General features: G+C 57.9%; 3 protein-coding genes across 4 annotated transcripts; 1 reads left to right on the forward strand and 2 right to left on the reverse strand.

The window, feature by feature from the left end:
• Positions 1 to 1,136: 1,136 nt before the first annotated feature.
• Positions 1,137 to 17,405, forward strand: NECAB3 (N-terminal EF-hand calcium binding protein 3). 2 transcript variants are annotated; one of them, XM_007073676.3, is made up of 13 exons: positions 1,137 to 1,307; positions 3,281 to 3,305; positions 4,806 to 4,914; positions 5,910 to 5,935; positions 6,155 to 6,252; positions 14,135 to 14,271; positions 14,532 to 14,650; positions 14,756 to 14,835; positions 14,940 to 14,993; positions 15,508 to 15,620; positions 15,790 to 15,867; positions 16,377 to 16,468; positions 16,558 to 17,405. In XM_007073676.3, the coding sequence occupies exons 1-13, from the start codon at positions 1,191 to 1,193 to the stop codon at positions 16,584 to 16,586; spliced, it is 1,077 nt and encodes a 358-aa protein (XP_007073738.2). In that variant the 5' UTR covers positions 1,137 to 1,190; the 3' UTR covers positions 16,587 to 17,405. The 2 variants fall into 2 exon arrangements, with proteins under 2 accessions (XP_007073738.2, XP_042836530.1); XM_042980596.1 differs by lacking the exon at positions 15,790 to 15,867.
• ACTL10 (actin like 10) lies at positions 7,342 to 9,299 on the reverse strand. The gene has a single exon (XM_042980597.1). It carries the CDS (start codon positions 8,181 to 8,183, stop codon positions 7,446 to 7,448), a length of 738 nt encoding a protein of 245 aa, XP_042836531.1. The 5' UTR covers positions 8,184 to 9,299; the 3' UTR covers positions 7,342 to 7,445.
• CA3H20orf144 (chromosome A3 C20orf144 homolog) lies at positions 11,284 to 12,673 on the reverse strand. The gene is made up of 2 exons (XM_042980598.1): positions 12,455 to 12,673; positions 11,284 to 11,734 (listed from the first exon to the last, which is right to left on the reverse strand). The coding sequence occupies exons 1-2, from the start codon at positions 12,581 to 12,583 to the stop codon at positions 11,324 to 11,326; spliced, it is 540 nt and encodes a 179-aa protein (XP_042836532.1). The 5' UTR covers positions 12,584 to 12,673; the 3' UTR covers positions 11,284 to 11,323.
• Positions 17,406 to 21,467: the final 4,062 nt, after the last annotated feature.

A 21,467-nucleotide genomic window follows, 5' to 3' on the forward strand; every position in this document is an offset into this window, starting at 1 on the left:
ATTTATAAATATGGAACAAATAATTACAACAGGCTGATTATGTGTCAGGTTCTTTCAGGTTCTGGGGACACATTCCCTGCCCTCATGGGACTCTTGGGATCTGTTGGAAGAGACTTACACAAATGGGAAAATCAGAGGGTTTCCTGGAAGAAGTGGTGCTTGAGCTGAGAGCTGTAGGATAGTTACCTGAGGAGGAAAATAAGAACCCACTTAACAGACAGGGCATTGTGGTCAAAGGCCCCAGGGCAGGAGAGAGAGGGGCACAGAGGACCTCAGAGAAACCAGTGTGGAGTTCTGATGTGAGGGCTAGAGTGGAGAGAAGTTCAGTGTTGGGGTTTATTCAGGGGACAAGGACTCACTCGTGAGCCTGAGATAGCAGTGACATACCCTGTTTTATATTTTAAAAGCTCCCTTTTGCTGCTGTGTGTTGGATGAACTGCAGAGGGGCCAGAATGGCAGAGGGGAGGGTAAAAAGGACCGAGTTGAGTTTGAAAGGGGAGGGGAGGGTGACTGGGAGGCGATCCACACGGATCTGTTTAACCCTTAGGTGAGCTTTCTCTGAGCCAGGTCCTATTTTAAGCCCTTTACAGTCAGTGAGTCCCCACAACAATCCTATATGGTATCTACTATTACCCCCATTTTGCAGAAAAGGATACAGACGCTCAGCTGAAGTCCCTTGCAGGTCTTACCCACAAGGTGTCAGTCTGTTCTGCAGTTTGCTTTGCCGACCCTACAGTGGTGTGGGACCTGCCCTCGGTGCCCCCGCCCCGCGCAGCCCTCTGTTCTGTTGCTGGCTGTGTAGTACTCCCAAGCAGACCGTCACTTGTCATTTACGCAGCAGTCCCGGCTGACCGTGACCCCTCGGGTTGTTCCTTACTCCACAGTTGCCAACCCTCCGGGGGCCTCTGGTAACAGCTGCAGAGGTGAAAGGTGTTGGGAGTTCTACGTTGTGCAGCTCTTGCCCACCTGGAGGCTGGAGTTTGCCTTTCCAGTCGGGAAGGCGAGGCCCTAGAGAGGGGCGGGCGGGGAGGGGGGCCTCCGCGGCCAACGGGGCGGGGGGTGGAGCCGCGGGGGGCGGGGCCCCGGGCGTCCGCGCCGGCGCCGATGGGCGGGCGTCCCCCGGAGTCCGAGGCGGCGGCGTCCAGAACCCGGAGCCGCAGCCCAGCCCGAGCCGAGTGGGTGGCGGCGCCATGGCGTGCGCGGGGCTGCTCACCGTGTGCCTGATCCGGCCGCCCGCGCCCGAGCCCCGGCGGTCCCCCGCGCCCGTGCCTGCCGCCGGGCCCGCCGGACACGCGCTCTTCCAGGACGTGAGTGGGGAGCGGGCAGGGGGCGAAGGCTCTCTAGCCCTGGGGTTGTCAGTCTCTCCAGGTCTGTCTGCTCTCTCTCTGTGTCTCGCTGGGCTCTCAGTCTTTCGCTGTCTCTCCTTACCCCCGTCTCTGCATCTCTCAGTCTCTTTTTCTGTCAGTGTCTCTCTCTCTCTCCAGGTCTGTTTGGGGCCCTGCTTCTGTCTCTGGGTCTCTGCCTCTCACCATCTCTCTCTGACCCTGCTGTTTCCATTCTCCCTTATCTTTGTCTCCTTTCCTTTGTGTCCGTTCTCAGTCTCTCACTCTCCTTATCTCCTGGTTTGGTGTCACTGCCCCTGCTGCCCCCCCCCCCCCCCACCGCCCCGAGTCCACCCCATGTGGATGATGCAGTGGGGGCTGTCAACACTTGATCACAGGAGCAGTCCCCTCTATGGCAATCCCAGGCTGGGCTGACCCAGTCAGGGGAGGCTGGAAGAATAAACAGCCCCCCAGACTGCTGATCCAGGGCTGATCCCAGAGTCCCATAGATCTGACCCAGGGGCCATGGAGTCCCATGGTTCGTCAGGACTGCCCACAGTGGTCTGTACCTCCCTCCTGTGTGTGGCAGGTGGCCCTGCAGCGCCCCCAGGGGCACCAACTAAGGGCAGCCTAGCCAGGCCTCAGTCACTGCCTCAGGCCCCTTCCTCCCCTAGTGCTCAGCCCCATCCTGGCCCATTCACTACCCCCCGCCCTCAGCTTCAGAGGTCTCTGCCTGTGGGAAAGACAGAAAGACGGCACTCCTGTCCACTCCCCGCTGCCCCCAGTGACTCAGCACCTTGACCGCAGTCCTGGATTGAAGGAATCTGTCCATCCCGCTTCCCAGATGGAAAAACCAAGGCCGGAGGAGTTAGAAACATGTCCACAATCACACAGAGGCAGAGGCTTGTTTGAGTGTGGCCCCAGGTGCCCTCATTCACAGCATAGCACCCCTTCTTGCCATCTCCATCTGCCCCAGCCAGGCCACACTGGGCTGCTCTGTGACCCAAGACAGTGGCAGACCTCTGAGTCAGGCTTCTGGCTAGGGGTTAGATTCATCCCAGTGCTTCACTGACCCAGAGGTAACAGCTGGAGAGGAGTGGCATTCAGGACATGGAGTTGTTAAGGGTTCTTTGTCCAGACTTTGGCCGGCCCCTCCTTGCCAGGTGTGCTGGTCTCCCATTTGCTGGGCTGCTTTGGATGACCTGGGAGTCTCTGGTCCCTGATCATGTCTTGACTCTATCCCTTTCTGCCTCTGTTGCCCTTCATCTCTGCTTCTCTGTAAATACAATCTGTCCACCCTTGCTTTCTGCCACTCCCACTCCCCTTTGCACATGTGTGTGCGTGCACACACACACACACACGCGTGCGAGCCTGCCCAAGGCCTTCACACTGAATCAGCCTCATAAGAAGCCCTGGCCCTGGAATGGTTAACCCCAGACACCCACAAAGAAAGGACTAGCCACTGTTTGCATATCAGGGTCTTAAGCACACAGGGAAAGAGCCTTGAGTGGGCAGAGTCTGGGATGGACCATGGCCATGCTGCAGAGTTAAGGGGTTCAGGTCTGGGACAAGTAGTGCCCAGGAACTTGGCCCATTTCCCCACCTTCTTCAAGCTGGGACTGTGGCAAGGGCTCATACTTCGGACAGAACCCTGGGTAGCCTCTGGGTGTGGGAGGTGGGGGTGCTGGAAGCTGGTGTGGAGCACCCCCTGTGGGGCCAGGACCTGCAGGAAATGTGAGCAAGTGGTGAGACCTGCTGTGTGATCTTCCTGTGCTCCCCTTGTTGGAAAGCCTCCCACAGGGCTGATCTGGGCAGGGGTTTAGGACCAGGCTGGGCAAGAGGAAAGGCAAGGTTGTGGGGGGGTAGGCTGGCCAGCTGGGGCCCTGATGAGCTGGGTGGGGGCATCCTGCCTCCTAGGCGGCACTCACAGCTCCTGTCTGTGCCCCTTTGTCCTCCAGGTTTTCCGCAGAGCAGACAAGAATGGTGAGTGTGCCTTCCCTTGAGTCTACAGTGTGGGGAGGGGTGGGGGCCATCAAGGAGGCTCAGGGGAGTGTCACGGGTTTGGGAGCACAGTCTAGAATGGAGAAAAATCTTGGGAAGACCCAAATCAGGAGAATCAGTCAAGCCGTCCTTCCCAGAGGGGGTGCCATTTGGAATTCAGTTTGGCAGGATGGAGAGTGGAGGGAATGTGGTTTAGCCAGAGGCTGGAGGTGGGGGCATACTCTCCCACAATGCCCCGGGCACAGGTATGGATAACTCTTCTATATGATTTCATGTTGTCCTCACAACCAACAGCTAGATGGGAATTCTTCATCCCATTTTACAGACTAAGGAGCACAGGCCCAGAGAGGTGAAGCAGGTTGCTTGAAGTCACACAGCCTTTAAGTGGTGGGTCTTGAATCCAGGTCTGTGTGATGCTTGGTTCCAAGCTTCCTGCGTAAGGGGCTTGGAAAGGTTGGGTGATGGAGATGAGGCTGTGGGGGATTGTGCTGTTAGATCTTTAGAGGGCTCAGTAACTTCCCATATGACCAACCACCTGGACCCAGGGAAGGCTTGCACAGGATGCTGCTGGGTCCAGGGAATCAGCTTCCCCTGCTCTGGGTCCTGGGCAGTCTCAGACCCTGGTTTGGGAAAACCTTGAAAGCTAAAGCAGGAGCCCTCAAGGGAGCCCACGATCAAGTTGCTGCCCACAACTTGGAGCAGCCCACTGTGTCCTGATTGGCCAGGTGAGGGTCTGAGCTGAGGCAGCCGGTCAGCCTTGGCCTTACTTCCATCTGGGGTCTTCAGACCCTTTGGTGTTTCAGCCTCCTGGAGACAGGATCGTGTCCCAACCCATTGATCAGCCAGCACACATTTGGATCATAGCACTCTGTCTGGGGAGGCTCAGACCACCCCACCCCCCCAGCTCTGCTCCCCCAACCCCATCTGCTTAGAGACCTTACAGGCAAATTCCCGGTGTCTTTGGCCATCCCCCTGGTGCTCTTAGACTATTCCATAGCCGCTGTGAAGAGAAGGGCATTCCCTCCTGAGCCTGCCAGCCTGCGGCTTCTTGCAGGGGCTCCAACTCTTAGGAAGATCTCATCTGCCTCCTGGTGGCTTCTCTGTGAAGGGTGTGGGTACAGAGCAGCCTGGAGCCAGGCTTGGCGGGCAGAGACTGAGCCCCCAAGTCCTCCGAGTGATGTCTAGGTTCTGCCATGACCTGGCCATGTCCCAGGCTTTCCATTTGCTTCTTCATTTGGCAAGCATTTATTGAGTCCCTATGCAATGCCATGTGTGTGCTGCCTTGTCCTTTGGGTGCCTGAAGAGTGGGCCCTGTTGCCTTAAGTGAGCACCCCTGGAGACTCTTTTGTCCCCAACAGCCAAGTCCCCGCAAGCTCAGAATTCCATTCCACCTGGCCAAGTAGCTTTAGGAGGTCTGAAGCTGGTGGCAGGGGTGCAGCCAGGGGTCAGGGATACCAGCTCTGCTCTCTGCTCCCACCCCAGATGATGGTAAGCTCTCATTTGAGGAGTTCCAGAATTACTTTGCTGATGGGGTTCTCAGCCCTGGGGAGCTGCGGGAACTGTTCAGCGGCATTGATGGGCCCTCCACTGAGTGAGTACGAGAACGGGTGGGTGAGCTGGGTGTAGATGTGAAGCTAGGCTCTCCCAGCCCCACGGTGTCCCCTGCCTCCTTATGGAGGATGGGGGGTTGCATAGGGAGAGAGGTGCTAGGGCTTGATGACAGCTTTACCCGCCCACTCACTCCCTCCCTGGCTCCAGCCTTGTCCATCACACTCCTTCCAGCTGGGACCCCAAAATAGCCCGGTCTGAGTCACCAGCCGTGGTTCAGCCCACAGGTGTCCCCCCACCCCCCTCCCCATTCCCGCTTCCTGCAGGGACAAGGGGATGCCTGAGGATAGCTGGGCCTCACCTGCTTCCACGCATCGATGCAGGTTCATGAACACGCACATAACTCCCCATGTGTGCTCCCACATCTACGGGCCTTAGCAGGAGTCTGCATGCTTCCCTCCCCATGCTTCCTCATATGGGTGCATACACATACACAGCTGTCCCTCCCTCTCCCCCAACATCTCCTTAGAATAAATTTCAAACTCTGGGTCAGCGTTCAAGGCTTCCATGCCCTTCCCTACTCTGAGGCTTGGGCTGGACCTTTTATTTGCAATGTTGCCACCTCCCCACCACCAGACACTCTGATCAAATTCCTTGTCCTTGCAGGCCTAACTTAAGCACCCTCCTTCTGGAAGTCCTCCCTAACCTACCAAGTAATACCCCAGGCCTTCTCTGAACTTCCCCGGACCTGGTTTTCCCTTCCCGGCTCTGATTATACTCCTCTCTGGCCTGTGTCCACATTTCTCTCCCTGGTCCTGAGATCCCCTTGGAGGCCAAGAGTGGGTCTGAATTTTTGCCCTCAGTAATACCCTTGCTGCCCCCATTGGCCCACTGAGCAGCTTAAATTGGGTGGAGGCAGAAGCAGCCTCCTCATCAGGCTGAGCTGGGGTGGGCAGTGGGAGGAACATTGGCTTCAAAGTCTCAGGTCACCAAGCTTAAGTCTGTGGGACTGAAGCGTGCCTCCTCTTTTTCCTGCAGCAATTTGGAAACGGAGAAACTGTGTGGTGAGTAGGTCCACGGGAGCTCTGGTCTCCTGGCGCCCCTGGGCAGGTGGGCATGATGTTCCTTGGAGGCTGTTCCTTCTCTCCTAATGGAACAAGATGGGCTTGCCTCAGGATATGAGGCCTGGTTGGCTGTTGAGGAATCCCAGGTTGGGTAAATGAGGCCGCGTAGCAGGAGTAGGGCGTGGTCTGGGAACCTTTGAGCACCTTCTCTGCCTGCAGACTATTTCTCAGAACACCTGGGTGTCTACCAGCCTGTGCTGGCCGCACTGGAGTCACTGAACTGTGCCGTGCTCACTGCCATGGACACCACCAAGCTGGTGAGTGGTTGATGGTGGAGGGCCTGGAATGAGGGCAGGGTGTCTGCTGTCCTATGGGAGCCTCTACTGTCATGGCTCAGGGCTGTGAAGCTAGAGGCTTGGGTTCTCTCCCACATTCTGGCTGTGTACCTTTATCTCTCTGGGCCTCAGTTTTCTCATCTGTAAACTGGGGATGATAATAGAGCTTACCTCCAGACATTTGATGTGACAGAGAAATGAGAATGAAGGGAGGGATTTTTGCCTTTCGTGTTCTCTATTCCCAGCACCCAGAGCTGTGCCTGGCACACAGCAGCCACTTGCTACCTGGAGCTCCTGCTGCTGCTGTTTTTATTATTGGCCAGACCTAACTATTGTGGGGTATCAAGCCCAGGACCCAGCAGGGATGGGCTGGGAGGTGGGCATACTCACACACAGCCACAGGCCCATGCTGGTGTGTGGAACCTGGTGGGGCAGGGCCTGGCCTGAGGACACGTGTAAGGCAGGCAGGCATGTAGCACCCAAGTGTTTGTATGCATGCGTGGCCACATGTGCATACAAGCACAAACAGTGCTCACAGCCAGGGCTCTAGGCTCTTGGAGAGCGACTTCAAAAACACAAGCCACCCCTCCCTTTGTATGTTTCTTTTAAGAAATGTCTCCACCTCCCTTTGTCCCATAGCTCTTAATAAGGAGGCAAGGAGGGAACAGTCAGGATTGTGTGTGACCCCATATTTACAGAAGGGGAAACTGAGGCCTTCAGTGAGTCAATGATCAGCTAAGGACAGGGCTTCCTTTTCTGGTTGCTTCTCCATGGGTTTTAGTAGGTTTTCTGCTGTTGAGGCTTGGCATAGGATGGGAATCCAAATGGTACATGATGAGCAGTTGATGTGTTGTGATAATTTCCATATCTGTGGCCTGGACACAAGTGGGAGTGTTAGCTTCCTTGTTGCCATGGAAACGGGGCCCTGGGGGTAGGCACCTGGACTGACTGGCACTGGTTATGGTAGATCCAAACTGCAGGTCAAAGTGAGGGTCCTTGGGATCTTGACCACCTCCTCCTGGCTCAGTAAGGGGTAGGAGTGACCCATCAGCACATGATGACTCTGCCACCTCCAATCACTTGAGACTTTTATTTGGCACTCAATGCCTCTGATAAAGCTATAGCTCAGCCCACCGTGTCCCTCGTGTGGCACCTCCCCTCCAGTCCAACATGACTCAGTTGAACACTTCGTGCACCAGCCTGGAGCCACACTCCTGGTACATGGCCCGAGTTATCCAGCGCTGTTGGAAGGAACGCAAGGAGGCCACCATGGAGCCACCTGTCCACACTGCTGTGCCACGCCCAGGCTTGGCCACCAGATGAGGCCGCAGTGCCCCATAGCCGTGCCTCCGGCACTGCGCCTCTAGCTCCATTTCCAGGCGCTCAGTGAAGCCAGGGAAAAGCGTGGAACCACCGGCCAGCACCACGGTATTGGCCAGCCGCGTCCTTAGAGTCGCAGGGACCCTCTGCAGTGCCTGGAAGGCCAGTGCAGGCAGTCCTGGCTCGGCCTGGCCTAGCAGACTCGGCTGGAAGATGGGTTCCGGGCAGCGGAAGCGCTCGCTGCTGAGGCAGACAGAGCACCCGTTGCCTAAACAGAAACTGACCGGATGGTGGCGGTCAGAGTTATGAAGGTCACCCTCAAAGTCCAGCGACACATAGCAGCAGCGCTTCTTGAGCTGTGTGATGGCCTTACGGGGCAAGGCCCGCAGCGATGGATCAGGGCACGTTGCCACCAGCAAGTCCCGCAGGTAGCGCGACAGGGTGCTCCCTGCGATGTCCAGCCGGAAGGTGGCCTCGTGCCACGAGTGGCCCGCATAGAGGGGTGTGGCGTGGCACACGCCTGCACCTGCCTCTACGGCCAGCCCGCTGAACGCGCCAGTGGAACAGAGCGCCAACAACGCCGTGCTGGCCATGTGGCACGCAGGCACCACCAGGGCCTCGAACAGCAGCTCGGCCACCTTCTCGCGGCTCGCGGGCGGCGCCGACGGCGAGTCACTCACTAGCACGGGCCACTGCTCCGGGCACACCCGCAGGCCGCCCACCAGCAGGCGCTCCCACAGCCCCTCCAGTGCCTCCCAGTCCACCACCACACCGTGCTTGATGGGGTGCGCCCGTTCCACGCCACCCGCCAGCCCGCAGCCGGGTGCGCGGGTACACACCGGCCGGTCCCAGGTGGGCACCAGGCTGGAGCTCTTCAGCACCAGGCGGGGCTGGCGCTCGCCCCCGAAGCCCGCCTTGATGAAGCCCGAGCCCTGGTCTACCACCACCGCCACGCGGCCCAGCGAGGGCGGCCGACGGACCCGGCGGCTCCCGGACCTCCCGGACACCGACGCCACGGCGCCACTCCCGGCTCGACCCCGCCCTTCGCCAGAGGCCCGGCCCCCGGCCTCACTGGAGGCCCGCCTTTCAGCTCTTGGCTCGGGCCCCAGGCCTAAGTCTTGGCCTTTCTGGTTACAGAACTAGCGCCCTCGATTCTTGGCTCCGGCCTCTGGTCCTGAGCTCCCACTCTTCCGGCCAGACTGGACGTCTCTTTTCAGCTCTTGGCTCTGCCCACAGGCCCGAGCACCCGCCACTAATTTGAGTGTCAGTCTCCACTCCTGCGGGCTCCGGCCGCTTTTGGCCCTCTTTGCCCTCCTGTGGCTCAAGGCTCAAGACCCACCTTGCACCAGGCCCACCCCTCTGAGGACGCGCCTCCGCTATGTGGCTCCACCCCTTCAGTCCTGGTGGACGTAGACGTTGAGAGGGCCTCGTTCAATCCTTCTAGATGAGAAGCCTCTGGGAGCAGCAGGGCTCTAACAATGTTGGGGCCTTGTGGCAGTGTCCTCCGGACATATATCCTTACTTGGGTACCCAGGAGTCCAGCCCAGTCCTTGAGCCCCAGAAGGTCTCCTGGCACCTCTCTCTTGGCCTTGACTTAAGGTAAGAGGGGGTGGTCAGAGAAGGAAGGAAAAGAACTCGGATTGGACTCATTGTGACCTCAGTCCTGAGGACCCGCTGTATTCCACAGACCTCTCCCATGAAAACTCCCTGGACCCATCCTCTCTCCTGAGACAGGGCCAAGAGCAGTGATTTTGGCATCAGGGGATCTGGCCTCAGCTGTCCAGCACAACCAGAATGCTTCAGATTATCCGATGTACTCTGGCCGATGTGCAGCAGTCCCCTCCCCGCTCCCCACCTTCCTTCATGCTGAAGGGAAAGCTCTTAATCACAGATCTGTAGCGACTCATAGGACCTATGTGAGCTCAGCCCTGAGGGGCCCAGGCAGCCCACATAGGGACACTGCCTCCAGGGGCTTCCATGTATGGACTCCAGTGGACCCAAGGAGTTTGTGACTCAGTTCTGAAGATGACTCACTGTGCCCCCCTGAGCAAGTCCTAATCTCTCTCTGGGCTCACTTTCTTCCTCCAGAACGCACTAATAATCCTCACATAGGAAAAAGGCCATTTCTAGTCTCTGCAGAGTCTATTATTCTCTTTAGGACCATTTCGGTTGCAAGTAGAAGACCTACTCAACTGAGCTTAAGCTAAAATAGGGATTTGATTACAAGGATCTTGTAGGCCTTATGGACGCCAAGAACAAAGATGAAATCAGGTTTCAGGAACAGACTGGACGCAGGGCCTAGCTGCAGGATGTGTACAGGCTCTGCATTGTTTTATTCTTCTGAAGACTGGCTTCAGCCCATGCATGCTCACGTAGAAAACAGTCTCTCACATCTCCTGAATTACAGTCCCAGGAAAGAGGCTGATAGGACCAGCCTAGGCCAATCACGTATGGCCAGGATGTGTGGCCACATTGAAGGACATGGTTACCTTGATTGTAACCACAGGGATGGCAAGAAAGGGTATGTTTTTATAAGCATTTGGGGAGATGCCGTGGGTCATGCAACCTCCAGCCTGAAGCAGGGGATACAGAAGGGATGTCGATTGTGTTGACACTAACGGAAGTGCATCTGTAGCAGAAGCCGGGCCTGTGTCTTTAATGAGCTGGGACCTTCACCCCCTGCTGCATCTGTCCCCTTTGGGACATTCTGAGGTGGTCACCAGTGGAAGGCTGGCTACAGGTTCGGTAGGGCTGGGGCAGCACTCAGGTCTGGAGCTGGGTTTGGGGCCGAGGAAAATGAGAAGCAGCTGGGTCTTTCTCACAGATAACATGCCAGGCCTCTCCTGGGTGGATTAGGGAGGTGAACCTTGCATTGGAGACCACAGTGGCAATATAGCCAGAGCAAGGGTGAGGATATGAGTCACTCAGAAGCCCTAGAGGGAAAGACTAAGGCTGGGGGCTGAGCTTGCATTTGACAACAATAAGTTTGGGCGTTTCCCTCTGGGCTTTGGAGAAATCAGTGGGAGCTTAGGAGCAGAGCCAACTGTCCTACAGACAGCTAAGTGGTTTGGAAGAAGTCTCTGACTGCAATGTGGGGAAGGGGATGGCACAAGGTAGGGTGAGGGACAAGTGATGAGGTGGCTTGGGGGTTACCAAGCAGAGTGGGGTAGGAGTGAGGGGTCAGAAGCCCCCAGACCCCAGCCTCTCCTCCTGGGTGCTCTCACAGGCAGAATGTGAGTCTCAGGCCCCAGCCCAGCTGACTGTGGGACCCTCACAGTTTCTTCCAGGATGGTGGTGTCTGTTGCCTCCGCCCCCTGCCTAAGAAGGACTTGTGGATGTTGAGGACTCTTGAAGATGTTAGGTTTCGGCTGGAGGCAGGTCCCTCCTCCTAGCGTGCCCACACCGGGGTTTGCCCAAACTCATCTCCCTTGGGCCTGCAAACCTGAAGGTCTGACCCGGGCCTGGAGCTGGAGGAGGAGGAGGGAAACAGCTTCCCTCCACTGTGGCAGGGTGTCCGTCCCCACCTGGGGGCAGGGGTTCTGACGCTTGGGACACAAGGAAGAAGGCTCGGTTTTGGCGCCAAGCCATTGCCGTTGCTCGGCCCTCAGTTCTACGGTTTCATCCGCGTCTCGCTCTGGGCCCGGTTACCCCCGCCCAGCTCTGCGCCTCCTCAGACAGAGCCAGCAGGCGCCAGGGGTGCTATGCGCTCTTTATTGGGCCACGGGCCGGGCGCTCAGGGCCGCGAGCGAGGGCAGCGGCGCCGCTTGCGCGGCTGCTCCTCGGCGGGGTCGGCCTCGCGGTTCGCCTGAACGTCGGTCAGCAGGCGCGAGTAGAGCCGCTGCCAGCCCTGCGCGACCTTGGCCCCGCCCCCCGCTCCGGGCGCGCCGGCCGCGCAGCGCCCCTCCTGCAGCCGCGCGTCCAGCAGCAGCAGCAGGACCAAGATCGTCTTCAGGTCTCGCGCGCGTGCGCCCTCGCGCCGATCAGCACAGTCACCCGCTCCTCGCAGCGTGGGCGCCGCCGCCGGGGAGCCCACGGGGGCGCCCGTCGCGTCCTCGCCTGGACGCCCGGGCCGTGCGCCTGAGCCCGCCGCCACGTCGGATAGCTGCTGCTGCTTGTCCAAGGGGAAAAGCAGCACGATCTTGGCCTGGGGCGGGGCGGGAGCGTGAGGGGGAAGAGCGTACAGCGCCTTCTTCTTGAGGATCCTCACCCACCCAGATCCAGTCTCCCAAGACTCTGCCCCCTTTACATTTCCAGGACTCCCGCTCTCCTCCCGTGCTCGGGGGCGGAGTGGGTCTCTCCCGGTGCCATTGCCCAGGACACCTGCCTTCCCTCTGGAAACGTTCACCCACCGTAGCTGACCTCCTCAGACTTGCACCGTCTGCGATTGTGGGATCTTTGCCTGCCCTCCCAGCCTTAGTAGCGGGACTCTCACCCACCCGGACCCCCTCCAGGGCCTCTGCCCACTCGAAGAAGGGGAAAAGTAGCATGTTTTGAGGCTGGGAGCTGGAAAGGGGGCATAAAGGAGCTCCCTGTGCCCATAGCCCCTGCGGTACCAACTAAGGCTGATTCACCACGCAGAACCCTCTACTTCTCTGTGGGGAGTTGGGAGAATCCCTTCCGGCCCACCCTCCTGGACTCCCGTCTCCTAATTTCTCCTGGTTGCTTGAATCCCTGCCCTCCCTCTGGGCTTTTAGGACCCAACCACACCACGTGGGTTCCTGGGACTGCCATCTTCAGAGGGGTTATCCAAGCCCTTCCATGCGCCTCGGACTTATGCCCACAAGGCCTAGAATCCCAGCATCCCCTCCTGCCTGCCTGTTCAAGTTCCCCTGACTCCCACCTGCCCTAACACCCTGGCACTCACGTTTGGCTTCTTCCGCTTGAGATGGCTGAAGAACTGCTGTTTCCACCCAGCCTTGTCCATGTCAGGTGGCCTCTCCCTGCAGGCCTGCTTGGGCACTTTGGTTCTCTTGTGAGAACTGTTGTTTCCCATGGCAGGGCTGGTCACCACTGGAGGCCACAGCCCATGCTGCCTCTGCCCTGCCCTCTGGCTGGGGGAGGGGCACTCTTGTCCCCACTCTATCCTGGGGAGGCCACATTGTGACCTCATAGGTCAACCTCACCAGCTGTAGGCTCTAAGCTCCTCCTCCCAGAACCCACAGGCGAATCTTGGCTCTATTTACTCTGGCTGTGACTTCTGGCCTTGGTTTCTCAGCTGTAAAACTGGGCTGATAATCACAAATAAGGCAATGCTTGTAAGGCGCTTAGTGGTGAGTAGAGACGAATTTTTGTGGTCCCGGTTTGAATTCTGGCTCTGCCACTAACTAATTGTGTGATCTTGGCCCAAGGTAATTAATTGCTCCAGGCCTCAGTCTTCTCATCTACAAAATGGGGTCCATTATGGTTTTTATAAGTTGTTATGAGGATTAAATGAAATTCTGCTTGGAACAGGGCATGGCACAGAGTGGGTGCTTGTGGCAGCTGGGTTTTTTGGTTGCAAGCAACAGAGACTCGATCGACCATCTTAAGCGCTCAAAAGGGAATTTATTGGAAGGATTTCAGAGAGCTCAGAGCATGGCCAGGAAGTCTGGAGAACGAGGCTTGGAGACAGGGCAGAAACCACTGGCCTAAGAGTGAGAACACCTGGCCTCCATTCTGTTCCTGCCTCCCTGCTCATGAGCCTGGCCCAGCAGGGCCCATCTGATGGCTGAGCAGAGGCAGGTCATGGAAAGAAATGAAGCCCCTGATGGATGTTGCCTCTGGAGCCCTTTGTGGAGGGTGGGCAAGCACCTGGACTTTGGCTTCTCAGGACTCCCATCCTGGGCTGTGTCCTATGTAGGAATTAGTTCACTGAAGTTTTTCAACCGCTCGGTGAGACGGCTATTATCCTCCCTGTTCTCTAGGTGAGGAAACTAAGGCACAAGGAGGCGAAGGTAGTTGGAGAGTCTCTGAGCATCTCAAATGGGCAGTGTAGGGACTGGCCTGTCGGCCTTGTCTCTCTGCCCACATTGGGAGGGGCTGAGTGGAGGCTAGTGATGTAGTAATCAGTGCTATGTGTATAAGGACAGTGGCCTGGCTGTTTTGTATCTGCAGCTCCTAGTAGAAGTTAAGTATTTGTTGCATGGATGAGTGCATGAATGAATGCATGCATAGATCATGAGTTTAGGGCCAACTGGTGAGCATGGGGCCACATCACACCATCATTTTGCCTCATGCCTTCGGATGCCATGTGACCTGCCTTACACCCCCCTCTCTCCCCCCGCCGCCACCAGCCTGGCTAAAGGTGGTGGCCCAACAGGGAAGGGGCCTTAGGGCCCAGAAAATGGCAGATGCCTCCCTGTAAAGGTGGCCTTACACCTCCCAGAAAGGGAGGCCAGGCCCTGCTCCCAGTCCCAGAACTGTCCTGCTCTGGTTGCACGCTCTCTGCTCTTCATGCTGTACTATTGCTTGGATGGGCAAGGGTAGGGGAGCAGGACAGTGGCTCCCCATTCAGAAATATATGCTTGGGGCCAGGGTATGTTGAGCATGCTCCCTCTGCCCCCAGGAATATGAGCGGGCCTCCAAGGTGGACCAGTTTGTGACCCGCTTCCTACTGCGGGAGACGGTGAGCCAGCTACAAGCCCTGCAGAGTTCGCTGGAAGGGGCGTCAGATACCCTGGAGGCCCAGGCCCGTGGCCCACGGTACGTGAGGTGCCCTGCTGGTCATTGTCTCCACATTCCAGGGCCCTCAGCTTTCATCACATTCCGCAGCTCCAGCATCCCAGAGCCCATTATTCTTGTTCTCGGACAGGGAGGCCAAGAAGGGGTGAGAGGGAGCGGCTGGCTGGGCCTCAGTGTCCCAGGAAGCCTGTCTTGCTCCACCCAGGCCCAGCCCTGTGCAGGGGCCCCAGTCCTTGGCCTGTGGGTCTGGGAGCAATGGGCTGACCCTCCACTTCTCTTAGGTCAGATGAAGACAGCGAGGAGGTACAGAGCAGGCCCCATGGCTGCCGGAGGGCAGGGCGCAGGGCCCCGCGGAGCGTCAGTCGGTCACCCGCCTGGTCTCCTGGCTCCTCGGACACAGGTGCCCCCGGTGCCCACTCACCCACTGCCCCTCAGCTCATCCTGAGAGGCTTCCCAACCCGAGGGGGCCCATGCCTGACTTCCCCCCACGGGTGTCCCACCCCAGGGCAGAGCTCAGAAGCTGAGATGCAGTGGCGGCTCCAGGTCAACCGTCTCCAGGAGCTCATTGACCAGCTTGAGTGTAAGGTGAGTGACCAGGTGGCCAGTGCCCCAAGGGGGAGGTTCTTCCTGGAATCTACATAAGCCAGGCACACACCGGGGGCCTTGCCCACACTCTGTGTCCCTCATAGGCCCCCCGGCTGGAACCCCTGCATGAAGAGGAGCTTACCAAGGGGCCTGACTCGGTGAGTCCAGGAGAGGGACAGGCAACTGGGTATTGGGCCAGGACGAGGTGCTCATCAAATGAGGGGTTTCACGGGGCCTGCTGCCCGCTTGGCCTCTGTGTTACACACATGCCCATTTCTCAGGCTTGGCCCAGCCCTCGTCCCCCAAGCCTGGCAGGTGCTGGGTTCTGGCCCTTGCTCTGTGACCCTGTAGAAATCACTGTGTCTCTCTGGGTATTAGTTCACTTCATCTGCGTTCCTGAAAGCTGGGTCTGGGGTGTGTGGGTGGAGGCTAGAGGGGGAAGTGGTGGCATGCTGCTGGAGGGAGGGACAGTGGCCGGATCAAGGCAATGATCTTGGCCATGAGGAGAGGCTGGAGGCAGGGATGCTGGGGGCCAGGTTGGGGCAGGAGCTTGACCTCACGGTAGGCGGGGCTAGTGCAAGTCAAGAAGGGCGGAGTCCTCCTGAAGGCCACAGCCAGTCCTTCCCCTGGGCCCTGCCTCGCCCCGGCTCACCAGGCTGCCTCTCTTGCCAGCACATCCTCGTGGCCCAGAGGCAGGTGCACGTGGCAGAGGAAGCCCTGCAGGATTTCCACCGTGCCCTGTGCTGCTATGTGGACTTCACAGGGGCCCAGAGCCGTTGCCTGCAGTGAGTCCCTAGCTGGCTAGTGGGCTGGCCAAGGTCAGGGGAGGGGGGTGAGCAGGGCAAAGTGCTGGGGCTGGGCGTCCTTGGCCAAGGCTCCCGTCAGACACCCAGGCTGGGTGGGCAGTGGTGGTGGTAGCCTGGGCCTGGCCTGGCCATCTCTTTGGCCCCACAGTGTGTCTGCCCAGAAGATGCTGGACAATGCCTCTTTCACCCTATATGAGTTCTGGCAGGATGAGGCCTCCTGGAGAAGGTATGAATGGTATCTGAAAGCTAAAGTTTATTGAGTATGGGCCCTGGAGTGAGTCAGGCGTGGGTTCAAATCATCCTCTATTAATCACTGGCTGTGTGACCTCGGGAGAGTTACTCATCCACTCTGAGCCCCAGTGATCTTTCCAAAATGAGAGTCATAATAGGTCTACGCTTCTATGAGCCAAACGAGATGGTGTATGAAAAGCTGAGCACGATGGCAGGAACACAGTAGATGGCGGGCACTCAGTGAATACACACTGTTACCACCGTGCCACGGTCTATGCCAAGCACCCACGTATTATTTCACGTCATCCTCCCAGTGTCCCGGTACAGTAGGCACTATTGTCCCCATTTCACAGAGAGAGAACCGAGGCTCAGAGCCAATGTGAGGCAGGACCGGGATCTGAATCCAGACAGTAGGACAGGGTGGGGGTGGGGAGCTCTCAGCCATGTGGTCTTGCTCTCCGAGGGACCAGCTCCAGCCTCAGGTCACTCCACGGCCCTCCCCAGGCACCAGCAGTCCGCCTGCAGTAAGGCCTTCCAGCGCATCCTCATTGACCACCTGCGAGCTCCAGACACCCTCACCACTGTGTTCTTCCCAGGTATGCTGTGGCCCCCGACCCTGCTCTACAGCCCTATGGAGTGGCAGTGGGCCCCTGATGGCCTCTGACCCTCAACCTCTGACCCCTAGCCTCCTGGTGGATTATGAATAATAACTGAGCCTGACCTGCATAAGCCAAGGCCCTGGGGCCCTACCTGCCTCCTTCTGGAGCTTCTCGACTGGTCAACTCAGCACCAAGACCAAGGACGCTGCCACTCTTAGAACTGGGGCCGGGCTCTCAAAGGTCCCCCTGCCCCAGACCTAGCTGGTGGAGAGTCTCTCAGCCCAGGGATCAGGGACTGGGCTGCTCGCTTTCTATTTATTTATCAGTGTATTTTATTGTTTGTAGCTTTGGCCTCTGAGGCATTCTGGCCTCTGCCTGGCTCAGGAAGCTTGGATTTGGTCACCTCTGTCCCAGCCTTGTGTGACACAGAGGAAGGAGGTCGCTTCCCTCTCTGGGTGGGCCTCGGGCTGTCTGGCTGCCTAGTGGGTACCCTGCTTTCTTCCTGCTGTCTTGGGGCCAGGCTTCTGCTCTTCCTCAGCCAGCAGCAGAACCAGGGCTGATGCTCAGGGACACCACCCCCACCCCCCCACCACCAAACCTCGACCCCTGAGGCTGGGCCGGATCCGTCTGCAGTGTGGGGTAAGGACCTGGGTGTCCCCATCACCCTCCTGGGTTAGCAGGCTTCCAACTCTTCCAGCACCCTTGGCTGCACCAGAGACCTCGGCAAGATCCTGGGTTGGTTTGCATGTCATTTGCATATATTTTGCATGTTCATGCCTACCCACACTCAGGGCACTATGGGAAGTCCCAAGGTGACCTTGCCAAGTAGCAATAATTTGGGCCCAGTGTCACCTGCTCCCCCCAGATACCTCCAAACCCCAACCCCCAGCCCAAGACCCCAGCACAGAGGCAATAAAGGCGGTGGTCACCTCTGGTGTTGTGTCCTCTCTCTCCCTCTGCAAGAAGTCCAGGCCCTGGGGTTGGTTTGCATCTCAGATGAGAGATTTAGGGCAGACAACCTATCCTTAGGAATCAGTCAGTTCCTATCTTGAGCTCCCTTGTGAACAGATGATGATGATGATGATAACTTAAATCACAGCTCGTCTCCGTTTCCTCAACTCAGGACCTTCTCAGGCTCACAAGCCCTGGTTCTTGGGCCTTGTCTGGGAATGGGAGTGGACTGGATTGGGTCTCTGCTCTCAACCCCCTGAAAGTCAGCTGGCCGTCCTAGCTTCACCGCCACCCTCGTTGCCAACATGATGTGGTCTGAAGTTGGGGGCACAGAACCTTCTTGGAGTCCCAGATAGTGTAACTGCATGCCTGCGAGAAGTTCTGTCCCCTGACAGAACCTTCCTCCCCACGGCCCCCCTTCCAGACTGGGTTTGTCACCACCCATGTCACCTGACAGAATCAGGTGCAAAATGGCCAAGTTGATCCATCCAGGCACCAGGGGGCCCTCCTCTGAGCCATCTGGGGAGAGGCGACTGCCACAGTCGTGGGTTCTAAAGGGGAGGCACTTGGCAACACAAGAGCAAAGGATGGCCTCTGACCTGGTCTGGAAGGTGTTGGGGTCAGGAGTCTTTAGGCCGGAAACACACGCTCAGGCCCTGAGGGGGAAGAGAGCTTGCCTCACGAACTGAAGGAAGCCCAGCAGGGGGCTGAGGTCGGGGTGAGGGGGCAGTGGGCTGAGGCGAAAGTGAGGAGGCGGCAGGGCCTCAAAGGTGCTTCATGCTGAGGAAGCTGTGGTAGGTTTTAAGCCGGGGGTGACTGGCCAGTGGGCTGACATGTCACCGGTGTTCCGAGTGCCCCAGTGGTGCCAGGAAGACAGCTCAGATGTACGTCCTGGCCCGGGACTCTAGGCAGGGTCTTCCCTGAGGTGTCTCCCCGTGAGGGGGTACCGCAGAGCTATGCCGCCGGCCCGGCCACCCGGGCCAAAGAGCCAGCACGGGGGTCCCTGGTGGCTCGCTGGCCGGCACCGTGCCGGGCTGTGCCCCGCCACACCTCTTCGCAGGCTCCGGGCGGTTCCTGGAGAGGGCAGCCAGCACCGGTGCCGCACTGCTCTGGGCGGCCTGAGGAGGCTTCGGTGTCCTGGTTAGACAAGAAGCCCATCCGGGAGGAAACCGTCCTGCTTTCTGTCCTAGGTTCTAATTGCTTCTGTTCCATTTCCTCCACATGAACAGCAACAGCAAACCCTCAACACTAAAAAACACTTCCCGTTGGCATCTTCGAACGATGATGCTGAAATCCTCAAGCTGACTTCTGTGAAGCGAGTGCCTCCGGAGGGTTTTCGCCCTTGCCCGCCTCACCTGGCGGTGGCCTTCCTCCTTTACGGGAGCCTGCAGGTGCTGGGGAGGGCGCTGCAGGTGGAGGGGAGCGGGCCGGTCCCGCAGGGTCGGGGGTGGCCTCCTGGGTGGTGTCCTGGCTTTCAGCAGGGGTCTCTGACAGGGGTGGTTGGGGAGGGAGAACGTGGCACACAAAGGGAGCAGAGGTGGAGCCATGGAGTGTAAGGGATTGGAGGTGAGGCAGGGGGCCCGACCAGAGGGAATTTGCACGATGGCCTGCAGGTAACAGGGCAGCCTGGAAGCCGTCAGGAATGTCCGGTGGCTGTGGGGGCTGGACTGTAGACCCGGCGCTGGAGTTAGAGCTTACGGGGAGAACAAAGTTCTCGGCAGCCTGCAGGGGCACAGAGGAGCTTGCCAAGCCTTTACGTCGTGTTTACTTACCTCTTGAGAGCCCACCTTCATCTCCATCCGGTAGTCACCCTAAACCCCAGCTCGTGTCCACCATCACCTCTGGCCTAGAAGACTGTGGCAGCCTCTTCACTGGGCTTCCCATCTGCATCCCCCCCGCCCCACCCCAAATCCATTCCATAAGAAAACAGACAAGGGGCTTTCAAAACATTGACGTGGGGACCACACCCCTGTGGCTAAGACCCTTCAGTGGCACCACACTGGCTTCAGCATCAAGATCAAGTTTGGTTACTTGAATTGGCATTCAAGACCCTTAGCAATCAGCCCCCTCTCCCACTCTGTGGAGCCTCCTCTCCCTAAAACACACACAAGCTGAGCTGGGCTATTTGTGACCTGTCACTCCCTCTTGGCCTCCCCCACACCCCTGCCCCTGTCCACCACAGAAACGCCGCCTTAGCCTTTAAGTAGCAGGTCAAAGCCATCAGGTCTGGGTCACCTTTCCAGCCCTTGCCCTCAATGCCCTGCTCTTGGTGGCTCTTCATCTCATTTCAGCGGCCATTGGGCACCTGCTATGTGGCAGGTGCTGGGGACGGTGAAATGCCCCGAGCTGGTGACAGCACCCAGGTCAAGGGCAGGCAGAACACTGAAGCTGGGAAAGCTCCTGGGTCCTTCCACCAGCTGCCATCCCCGCCCTTTCACCCACTCCCTGCACCTGCCTCCTCACCTCTCCCACCTGTGCCAGTGACTCACCTGTACACATTCAAACCTGTCCTGGCGACTGGGCCAGTGCCAGGCCAGGTGTGGGAGAGACAGCAACAGTCTAAATGGCTGTCATTGCTCTCCAGCTCTCAGAGGGAAACACACCAAGTCCCCTTAACACAGCCTCTGATGCGTCAAAACAAAGAACCTGAGAATTAAGTGGGCCTTCAGGAAGACACACACGGATACACACACACACACACACACACACACACACTTTTCCAAAGCTCTACACCCAACATGGGGCTTGGACTCACTACCCCGGGATCAAGAATCGCATGCTCTACCAACTGAGGCAGCCAGGCGCCCCCAGCAAGTTATTCTCAAAACAAGTACATATGTAAGACACCATGCTCCAGGCAGGATACTGGGGCAAAGATGGATCCTCTCAAGGAAATCACATAGTGGCAGAGGGAGAAGCAGGCTATGAGAGCAGCCTCTGTTTACCGAGGGTCCTGGGCACCAGGCCCTGTGCTGGGACAACTCCCGTATCATCACATTTCACCTCACAGCAACTCAATGGTGTGGGCATCATTAGCATGCCCAATTTAAAGAGAAAGAAGAAAGCTCAGCTAGCAAACACTTTGCTCCAAGTCATAGCCGGACTTACTCCCTGGCACCAGTAGCTGCTTGCTGTCAAGCACGAACAAGGCTGAGGGAGATCCCAGGCATCCTTTAGCAATGGAAGCCAGCGCATGGCTGGAGGACAGTGGCAGCTAGAACAAAGGAAGGAAGGAAGGAGGGCAAGGCTTGGGGTTGCAGGATGGCAGATGGGGCAGCAAGGAAGAGCCATGGGAGCACAGCGCAAGGTGGAGGGTTGACCCGGTGCGGGCTATTCAGGACCCAGCCATCCGAAGGTAGGTGGTGGTGGGGTTGATTTACTCACTTCTGAAACTCCCTAGGAGGCACCCAGATAATGTTAGCCGAACTCATGGGGCGGAAAGGCAGAAAAGGGTGCAAAGGAGAAAGGAAAAGTTGCTGGGGTGCGCACCGGAGAGGAATCTGGCTTGCGGGCTCGAGGCAACAGAGGGAGCAAGTCAGGCTCTTTCCACAAGAGGGCGCCCAGCACCAAGACAGTGAAGCTCTCTTGGGGAATGGGGAAAGGGTCAGTGGGTGGTTTGTTGTGGGTTCCCCGCAACCCTCTTGGGAGGGAGGACAGCTGAGGAGAGGATAAACCCAACTCGGGACCCTAAAAACCCAGCAGTAAGAAACCAGCACTGACAGGCAAGAGGAGTTCACATTGATGCAATTTGCTCATACTGAGGTCCAATCATCTCAGGCCAATTATTTCCCTTTTCATGCTGAGAAGTCAGTAGGCTCCTTGACTCCACGCTTGGTAAAATTTGAAAGGGCTCTCCACTCGACACGTTCCGGAAGGAACTTTTTCCTGTTTTCCATCTCCTTGTCTATGCTTCACCCGCTTTCAGATTCATCTATGCTGCCTGGTAGTGCAGGGTATTTACTCTGCAGTGGTCCTCTCCAGAATTTGATTTTCACATCTGCCTGTTATTTAGTCTCTTAGTTTGTGCTCACTTTTTTCCAGCACC

Source organism: Panthera tigris, chromosome A3 (genome assembly GCF_018350195.1).
Source record: "Panthera tigris isolate Pti1 chromosome A3, P.tigris_Pti1_mat1.1, whole genome shotgun sequence".
In the NCBI taxonomy this organism is placed as follows: domain Eukaryota; kingdom Metazoa; phylum Chordata; class Mammalia; order Carnivora; family Felidae; genus Panthera; species Panthera tigris.

Coding starts and splice junctions, on each gene's coding strand:
- CA3H20orf144 (XM_042980598.1), bottom strand. CDS start 12,583: ATGGGAAACAACAGTTCTCACAAGAGAACCAAAGTGCCCAAGCAGGCC. Junction 11,735..12,454: donor TCAAGCGGAAGAAGCCAAAC/GTGAGTGCCAGG, acceptor GCCCCGCCCCAG/GCCAAGATCGTGCTGCTTTT.
- NECAB3 (XM_007073676.3), top strand. CDS start 1,191: ATGGCGTGCGCGGGGCTGCTCACCGTGTGCCTGATCCGGCCGCCCGCG. Junction 3,306..4,805: donor CCGCAGAGCAGACAAGAATG/GTGAGTGTGCCT, acceptor CTCCCACCCCAG/ATGATGGTAAGCTCTCATTT. Junction 14,272..14,531: donor GCCCAGGCCCGTGGCCCACG/GTACGTGAGGTG, acceptor CACTTCTCTTAG/GTCAGATGAAGACAGCGAGG.
- ACTL10 (XM_042980597.1), bottom strand. CDS start 8,183: ATGGCCAGCACGGCGTTGTTGGCGCTCTGTTCCACTGGCGCGTTCAGC.